We start from the raw sequence: 9,972 nt of genomic DNA on the forward strand, positions 1-9,972 counted from the left end.
GCTGCACCGTCGGCACGGACGGCATCCGTCCGCGCGAACACATGCAGATGCTCTTATATTTTTAAATCAGTTCTTTAATTAATTGTAGTAGGAGTATAATTTACATTGACTTTCACGGTGGAATTCTTATATAAAAAACTTAATGAATGAAAAACAATTACTACTAGTTATTAACATATGTAAAGATTATGATATACGAGTACCCGATTCGTTGATTTTGGATAGCTGGAGTGGGTATTTGAGTATCCGAAAATATATCGGGTTGGATATTGAGTAGGCATTTCACACGATTTTTTAATTTGTGTACCCAATATTTTTTGGGGCGGGTAGCTATGAATACCCGTATTACATATGGTAAATAATAAATATGACTAGCTGACAAGAGTCATTTATGGGAGAACTCATCACGGTTGGGACCATGCATAGACCACACTCCACAATTCCACGAAACTTCACGGAATATTACGTTGCTCAGCCTATAAATATACCCCACAACACAAGCCTCTAGATCTACAACAAGCAGTGAAGAATATCCTACAACTTGAAAAAGAAAGCAAACACACTCTTACATCTTACAAACTACAATAGTCGGGCCATCGGAAAAATAACCATTAATGACGACCACGGACGAGTCTGGGATGCGACAAATGCTCGAAGCGCCGATGCCGTTGATCGGCATGTACGTCGCTCTCGCCTCACTCGCTTGCGCCGTGGCAATCTTGGCCGATCTCATCCACGGCTTCCGCACCAAGAAGCGGTGGTTCCCCTCCAACTACATCTCCCTCAACGCCACCACCCTCGCCCTCCTCACCGTTGCTCTCAAGCTCCCCGTCGACCTCACCACCAACATGACCGCCGCCACCGACCGCCTCGCCAAGATCAGCAGCCTCGCCCTCACCTCCACCGCCGTCGCCAACTTCATCCCGTCGCTCGGCTCCATGACCGACCGAGATATTCTGGTCAACGTCGCTGCGTTGACCATTCTGATCTTCACCGTCGTCACCGACTTCTGCGTACAGATCATCGGGACGTGGTCGTACCTCGACCACCGCCTTCTCTTGTGCCAGGAGATCCTCGCCCTCGGCCTCATGGTCCTCCTTGTCCTCATCCTCGTCTCCACGGCAGTCATGGCGCTCACTGCGAGAAAATGCCTTGACACTAAATATAAGGAGAAGCACAACAGATCCGCGAGCGATGAATGTTCCGAGAACGAGGAGGAGGCGGTGGTTGAGAAGCTGAGTAATCTCTTGAGAAAGTGTTGGGTGATGGCGGAGACGAGTAACCCTCAGTTTGTGATTGCTCGCTCCTCCGCCTGCGCCTCTGCCGGCGTCATCTGCTTTGGAAACGCGCTTATCCTGGCTGAGGCTATTGTGCGTGCGCACAATAGCCTCAGCCAGACTGGTTCCAGCTACGGCTTCTCCACGAAATTGATTCTACTCGTGCAGGCCACCGGAGTGTATTTCGGCACGCTCTTGACTTCCTACCGATGGTTCACAGCCGTCCGATTCAGATGCTCTAGACGCCGAAGCTCGAGGATCCATTTGACAGTCGAGGATTACTGGATTAGGAAGCTACTAGACTGCCAGAATTCTCCAATTCATCCATTGATTAAGCACCAGAAATGCAGAAGATTTCTCTACAACGTGAGAAGATCCGTTGTATGTCTAATTATCAAAGCTCAAATCTGCGTTGTTCTGTTCAACAAGCTAGTATTAGCAATCTCATGCAGCTTCATCAACATTTTCCTCAAGACCACGGCGGACTCTGGCTGCGATTTATCACGAAACGTGAGGCCGCATTGTCTCCGCCTCGAGGGGGAGGCGGATTTGCCGAACTACATGCTTCGGAGCATCCCCACGCAGGTGGATAAAGTTCTAGAAGCATCTATAAGGAAGAAGCCTACTAACCTAATCGAATTTATTCGCGGTTCGACCTTCAGAGGCGTGGCGGAATATGACAGCTTTCTCGTTCCAAGCCTACACGGGAAAGAGCCGAAAAACTACTGGTCTCTCGCTGTATTCACACTGGCATCCATCGCCTTCGCGGTTCCTCACGTCGAGAGAAGCAAGGTCGATAAGCTGGTAGAAGTCGTAAGCGACGGCCTCTTCCTCGTGAAGAATGTGGAAGAGAGCTTTTACAGCGGCGAAGAGTGGGAGAACACAAGGAAGGCAGCTGATTTGTGGCTGAGAGTCGATCTATTTCGAAAATGGCAGGAAATCAACCTAGCTGAGGTCAGTGCGAGCAGTCCAAACTGTAAACACGCGCTGGAGAGGCTAGTGCGTCAAAGCAAAACAATCGCGTCTGTTTTGCTTACAGACGAGCCGGAATGCCCTATGTGCAACCCTGCGAACTGGGAGCCGAGCATCATCGCGGCGAACTCGATGTACAGGATCAGCACCACGATTTTGAACAGCTGTGATGAGGAGAACGCTATCGGAGATGGTGAGGAATTGTTTGATCAGTTGAGTGGGATGATCGCGGATGTTTTGGCGGCGTGTCTCACCAATTTAGGGCGGGTGATAGAGAACAAGTGTCACCTGAAACCGATCGAGGAGAGAGAGAGAAGCGTGCGGCAGGCTGCTATTCTGTTGGGGAGAAGTGAAGAGATTCTCACTATTTCAGCCATTCGCGGTCTGCCAGCTGGATTGAATGCCGCTGCCGCTGCGTATGTTGAGGAATGGCGGGGTGCGATGAGCTCGGGCATGATGCCGCCGGAAACAGAGGAGATGAGTTCGTGTGCAACGAAGACGGAGATAGAGACGGAGATAGAGGTTATTAGTTCAAAGGCGACCACGCTGTCGGAATGGAGAGATGGCTGCAGCTCGAGTGGAGCTTGAAGGAGCATTATACGGGACCTCCATCAGCTAGGCTGAAGGAGGTAAATACACAGCAGGATGGTGAGATGGACGCCGACACCAATGTGTCGGCAGAGGAGGAGCAGCCAGAGCCGGCGCGGCGGGAACGATCGGAGCGTCCGCAGTCCAAGAGGCCATGGCGATATGGTGACTTTGTGTCACGTTAGAGCTGGAAGTTACTCCCTCCGTCCACGAAAATTTGTCCCAGTTTTCCATTTCCGTCCGTCCCCCAAAATTTGTCCCATTTCACTTTTACCATTTTTGGTAGTGGGCCCCATATTCCACTAACTCATTTCTACTCACATTTTATTATAAAACTAATATATAAAAGTAGGACCCACAATGCACTAACTTTTTCAACTCACTTTTCATTACATTTCTTAAAACCCGTGCCCGGTCAAACCGGGACGAATTTTCGTGGACGGAGGGAGTATTATTTATTTTGAGTCATTTAATTATTGTAGTAATTGCTTAGAATATTATATTTTTATTATATTTTTCGTTGAGTGCTCGTTAAGCTCCTTTTCGAGTTTTCTTCGTTGATTCTTTCCCGGGTCGTAGGTCGAATCAACCCTAGGGTCCTTAGATATAAATACGCGTGTATTTTATTCCTCTCTCAATAAATAAAATATTTTCACGCAGATTTCTTTTTTCCTTGTGCCCAAATGCACAAACCCTAAATTTTGACGCCGGGATTGATCGACGGGCAAGAGCTCCCACGACGTTCGACACGATTTTTGTTGAGGAACTTCTTCCTTAACATCAGTTGCATGAACTTATTTGTATGAACTTAGAAAATGGATAGAAATGTCATGGACTTTTCCCTTGTAGTCAATTTCCCGTGTTTCAAATTCTGAACAAATTAAAATTGCCACAAAAATAAAAGGTTCAAGTGAAATTGGTGGTAGGATTGAGTTATTTCTTCGCATTAGAGTTTGATCAAATGGGTCTTATGCTTTTGTATTAATGATTTTATGTTTGAATTATTAGTACTACCTCCGTCCACCAAAATTGGTCTCATTTTCCATTTCCGTTCGTCCCCAAAATTTATCTCATTTCACTTTTACTATTTTTGATACCACAGACTCGACTTATTTTAACACAAGTGATACCCGCAAGTGTACAGGGCTAGTATAGCAATTAGCAAGCAAGAGTATCGTATGCCACAGAGACAAATTCGTATCAACTTAACTACCACGAACAAACGTTGATTACTATCTAGAGAATCGGGAAAGGTTTGGTTTGTTTCTAACACTAATAAAAGCATATAATAAACAAATAAACAAGTAAAAACAAGTAACACGGAGTGTAAAGATAATATGGAGAAAATTGTAGAACTCAAGGATCCGATGCACAATTCCAAGCTCTTATCCAATCAAATTGTCTTACCTTTTGGTGTCTCTAGAATTACTAAGTCGACCACAATTATAGATTAAACCCCCTCCCGAGATGAGAAACCTGCAGATTAGGTGCTAGGATTGAAGTCCCCTTCTAATCCTAAAACCCCTAACTCCCAGAAGCTCGATTAGGTCAAGGACCTCACTCAAAATCTCAACTCTCCCGAGTTTTATTGTATTAAGGTGTGAATTGTTCTTATTTCCAGATTAATTATTTCATCTCCCGATTAATCTAATTAATCCTACACAATCAAGTGGTGATCAAGCAATTGAAAGGAATAAACCCAAAAATAATCAAATAACTACAAGAGCAAGCCAAGAACAAAATTAATTGGATAAAAACTATAAAATTAGTGCATCTTTACCAAGAATTCTACAAAAAGGCGTTTAACTACTCATGTTCATGGAGAAAACTAAGTTTAATACAAAGAATTCGAACAAAAACATGAAAGATAGATACTAAGAACTCCTGTGGAACGAATCTATGGAATGAAGTCTTCAATCTTCCGATCTGGAGTCTTCAATCTTTAATTCTCTCTCTCAAAGTGTTCTTGGGGTGTGTATGAGTGATGGAGGCGGTGGGTGTAGAATGATTCTCGTGGAATCCAACCCTAGCCTTTTCTTCTCATTTTTTCACTTCAAAAATCGCGTTTTCAGCATTCAGACGCATCAGACTGACGTAACCGGCTGGGTAGAATTTTTGTGCTGTAAATCCACCCGGCCGGGAGACCATTTCAGACCCCTTTCTGGACTCGTCATGCTGTCTTCATGATACCCGGCCGGGTAGAATTTTTACATATGAAATCCACCTGGCCGGGTGTAGCAAAATTATGCCTCACTGACGCATTTTACTCCTTTCCCATCCATTTTCTCCTAAAATACTCAACAAACACATAAAACTCCAAAAGATAGAATAATTGGCTGGAAATAAATAATTCAAGCATCAAACTTGACATTAAACACTTCAACAGACCAATTAAACCGACTAAAACATGAGTTTATCAACTCCCCCAAATTTGAAACCTTATTTGTCCTCAAATAAGAAGAAGAAGATCACAACAATAAACTCATACAAGAGGTGAAATTAGGCTTTGCTTCAGATAAAAATTTTAAAAGACATGGCATGGAAAGATACACAAATCAATCAAACATTACCTTGAGTTACTATCTCGTGTATCACTTGTTTCCAATGCCTTCGCAGGTTTATGAAGTGTAATTTTTTTTATATGTCTCTCTCACTCTCAAGTAATCCCTCAAATCAGAATACAAGTAGTGCTTACCATATGCTTGCTCAAAACCAAACATCTCCTCTACTAGATTGTGAAAGTGAATCTAAAATCAGAAAGGACTTTATTAAGGTTGAAATGTGGCTCTTTGGACGGTAGGGAAAGTTTAGGCTAAGTGGCTGAAAAGAATACGAAGCACAAGTACCCACATATTACGATTCCCAAACAAACACCATTTCCAAATAGAATTCTTAGATAAGTAAGACTTTGTCAAACTTCTTCCTCCCATCCGATTCCCACTTATTTAGAAACCCAACCAAAGACTCCTCTAGACTTCGTCTAGCTTATACCTCCACAATTTATTTGAATTTTTTTTTTTTTACTCCAAACTTCGTCTAGCTTATACCTCCCTTATTTTCGTACAACGCCCCATATGTGCTTCTAAGTTTTGTAGGCTTGTCACTTTTGAGAGTGATTTAACAATTAATCAACGATCGACACTCTTTTTATAGGCTAGGAGGGTTGACTAAGGATTAAGACAAAATATACAAACTTGTGAAGGAAAAATCAAAGGAAAATATACACAATCTCCTAAATTCACATTCACTATGTAGACTTGAAAATGATTAGGAGCAAGTTCTAGAAACAACAACAAGTACTTGATAGAATCACACATAAACGAATGTTAGGCTCAAATCTCACTGGGAATTGGCATTAAACAAGAAAACAAGCAATTCACTCAAAAGAAAATCATAACCAATTAAGCATATTCCCGCCATTTTCATAAAAAATATTTAGACAACAAAAGAAATCATCGTAAGCGCCCAAAAATAAACACCTCACAGTATGGATAAGTATACGATCATTACATCCCCATATTCAAGTCCCACAAGAGGGACATACACAAATCAAATAGAAACAAAATACAGATCAAAATAGTTCACGAAACATCGACCAATCAAGAAGTTCATCATTACCAAAGATAGTGGGGAGGGGGAGCATCACCCATCCACATCAGACCCCCCAAACTTATTCAATGCAAAGGAAGGAATAAGTTTGAGAGAGGTGGAAGGTGTGAGTTACCTCTACTCAGATGGAGGTTAAAACCTCGCATAATAAGCCTGGTAGAAGGCTTGCGCCTCAGTCCATCTGGCATCCCCCTGAGCTTGGAGGTGCTCAATCCGCGTCTCACAAGCCTCAAGACGAGATTCTTGACGAGCCATCCACAACTGGTTCTCCTGTCGCCATTGTTGCATAAATTTCCATTGGTTGTCTTGACCTAGTTGCAACTGCCGGATCCCTGAGGTAATGTCTGCTCGGGTAGGCAAGGGTTCATCGGGGATCTCTGGGCGTTGGAGTAGATGGGCGCCCACACACATAGGTTGCAACTTTCCATTTTTGCCAAATGGGCATCGGAGTTCATCTTCCAATTATCCTGATAAGTCCCCCCCCCCCCCCCCGACAAGAGTAAGCAGAGGGTCAGGGAATCGGAAGACTGTCTTCGGGCCTAGGATGAAGTACCCGACGCCCTTACTTTCCACCGTGATCATACCCGACTTCTTCAGAAAATCCCAATCAATGGACATTGGCCCCGAATCTGGAGCCCGCTCCTCCACATCGACCTGAAAATGGTGGGCCAGGCGGGTGACCACACCCCCACAACATAGTTTCCCACTCTTCTTCTTTGCTTGTCTCTCCAGATGCTTAATCATGTAATAACGGGTATTGATCCTCCGGTGGGCCAAGATGTCCCATAGAATGAATAGTACATCAAAAGAAATGTTGCCCAGTTCCTTGTGAGCGCATACTAAGGCCTTGTCCATGTACCTCAGTACCGGATTCCGGATGTTGTTTAACTTAGCGCGGGAGGGAGCATAAATAGGGCCCTGGGTGGACGTGGCCTCATCCAGTGTAATGCGGCCCCAGAAATCATTCCTGTCATAGTCTTGGGGATCTTCAATGTACCCTTTCTCATTTTCGTCGAGCAAATGGAAGATGGAATTGAATTCCGCCAACGTGAGTGTGTGCTCGACATTTTCCAAGCGGAAGGTGATAAAGGCCAAGGCTTTATTGGTATAGTTCAATTGTAGAGTGGACATGAACTCCAAAGTTAAGATCTTGTAGGATCCATAACGATGTGGAAATAGAAAGTTGAGGTGGTCCGCTTCCAAGAGAGCTTCCCAAGATGTTTGAATGCCCATTTCTGTGATCAAGTCGATGACCGGGTACCGGGACGACATACTATCCAACGGAGCAAGAGCTGCCCATCTTGTCTTCTCCTCCTTGCCTCTTAGGGTGACATTCACATTCCGGGGGTTAGCAATGTTGACCATATTAGATGTACCTGAAATAAACCACAACAAACAGCCAACTTCCCCAAACTTTAGTCCATAATCAAAGATTTATAGTTGTAGGCATGATAAGGTGAAATTAGGAAGATAGACTCAATTCCTAAAATTAGAAGCACTAACACCAAGTAAGACATATAGGGCAAGCAAGCATGTAGGATTTTAGAAACATAGACTCTATTTCTAAATCCTAGAACACATAATTCAACTAAATCAGGGAGATAGACTCAATCCCTAAAACCCATTGAAAACATCAAATTCACCCCATCATGTAACAAATTCTCAATCAACGAAATCAACACTTTCATGCTTGTAGGTAAAGACTAACAAGAAGCTTCACACCCAAAAACAAGTACCAACTCCAGGCAATTAACAATGTAGCACCAAAATTCATCAAATCATAGTCTATAACTTTACCACAAGCAAGAATCCATAATTAACAACATAGCTCGTCACAATTCAACTCATAAATGCAAGTAACTTCATACTCATTGCAAAATTCTACAGTATACTCATGGATAACGAAGATTAGGGGAGAAAAGCATACCTTTTTTACTTAGGGATAGTGAAATTTCGAATTTTTTTAGCCCCTTTGAATTCTTGAGCAAAACCCCCAAATTAATCGGTGAAACTCTTCGAAATCACAAGTAATAATGATGGGTGGAGTGGATTTGAGGTGGGTTTAGTGATTGTGTGTGAATTTGCGGAGAGAAAATTGAAAGGGGGGGGGGGGGGGGGGGGAAATTGTGAAAATCAGAAAATTTCGTACCTTTATAGACCTAGGGCTTGCTACGACGTACCCGGCCGGGTAGAGTTTTTGTGCTGTAAATCCACCGGTCGGGTGGCATTTTTAGACCCCCTTTTGGACTCCGACTGCAACATTCACATGACCCGGCCGGGTAAGAGTTTTTGTACTTAAAATTCACTCGGCCGGGTGCTCTTTTTCGACCATTCTCTGGACTTCGAGGACATTTCTACCGACCCGGCCGGGTAAGATTTTTGCAGAGTAAATCCACCTGGCCGAGTGGCAATTTTTGGGGGGTTTCTGTCCATTTTTGTTCTCCTCAATGCCTCTTCCTTGTAAAATTCGAATTCCTACATAAAAACCAATGCCATACCCAGCATAATATCAATTCCAGATACTCAAGGAGAGAACTATTCCTAAAAAAAAGTAAAGACTAAGGAGAAACACACTAAAGAAAAACACACAAGCACCAAGAAAGAAGAAAACAAGCCAAAAATAAAAACAAAAACCACACACAAAAGCAATAAAATTACCTACTAGGGGTTGCCTCCCCTATAGCGCAACTTTTTACCGTCGTATGCTCAACGCTTCAATAAGCTCATTGGGCGCTTTCCAATGTGAGCACGAACAACTCCTCCTTCTGCTCATAGCTATGGAATTTCTTCACATTTTGGCCATTAGCTGTGAAAATCCTTCCATCATCTCCTTGAAGCTCTATGGCTCCATTCTTCATCACTGTCTTCACCTTGAACGGCCCGGGCCACTTAGACTTTAGTTTTCCGAGGAAAAGCTTCATTTGTGCATTGAAGAGTAGCACGGAATCTCTCGGGATAAACTCCCTCTTGATATGACCATGAGTGCTAGACATCAAGTGTCTTCATCTCGATGTGAGCCATGGATTGATTGGGGTCCAAGGAAGAGAGTGAAGACTTGCCAAGGATTCAATAAAGCTAGAGGGTCTCCCGAGGATGCGAGGAATAGAGAAGGCTTGGATTTGAGAACAAATCCTTTCCAAGAAGGGGAGGATGATACGATCATGGAAGCCGTGCGTCAAGGATTTCAACTACAGCTGGATCCAACTAGAAACCGTCTTATAGAGATGATATCCGAAAGCTATGAAACTACCACCATCGTCTTCGTCTTGGAAACAGCTTCGCGTGGGTATCTTGCTCATCTCAATCGGAGTCCGAATGAGGGAGGTATGGCGGTTTTACAGAAGCCGCGTAGAACTGACGAGGGAGTCCAGAGAGAACACCGGACGGGTGTTTTGCACCCTGCAATTCACCCGACCGGGTGACTCACCCGAGACTTAGTTTTTGAGGGCCTTTTTCCACATTTTGGGCCCTTAGTATAAATACCTTTTGGTATCATTTTTCATTCTAGATAAGATTGTGATTAAGA

General features: G+C 43.6%; 1 protein-coding gene across 1 annotated transcript; it reads left to right on the plus strand.

The window, feature by feature from the left end:
• Window positions 1-614: 614 nt before the first annotated feature.
• LOC125189659 (uncharacterized) lies at window positions 615-2,837 on the plus strand. The gene has a single exon (XM_048086914.2). It carries the CDS (start codon window positions 615-617, stop codon window positions 2,835-2,837), a length of 2,223 nt encoding a protein of 740 aa, XP_047942871.2.
• The last annotated feature ends 7,135 nt before the right edge of the window (window positions 2,838-9,972 follow it).

The sequence above is a fragment of the Salvia hispanica genome, chromosome 5 (assembly GCF_029641045.1).
Source record: "Salvia hispanica isolate PSC_SH4W2 chromosome 5, Shi_PSC_v1, whole genome shotgun sequence".
In the NCBI taxonomy this organism is placed as follows: domain Eukaryota; kingdom Viridiplantae; phylum Streptophyta; class Magnoliopsida; order Lamiales; family Lamiaceae; genus Salvia; species Salvia hispanica.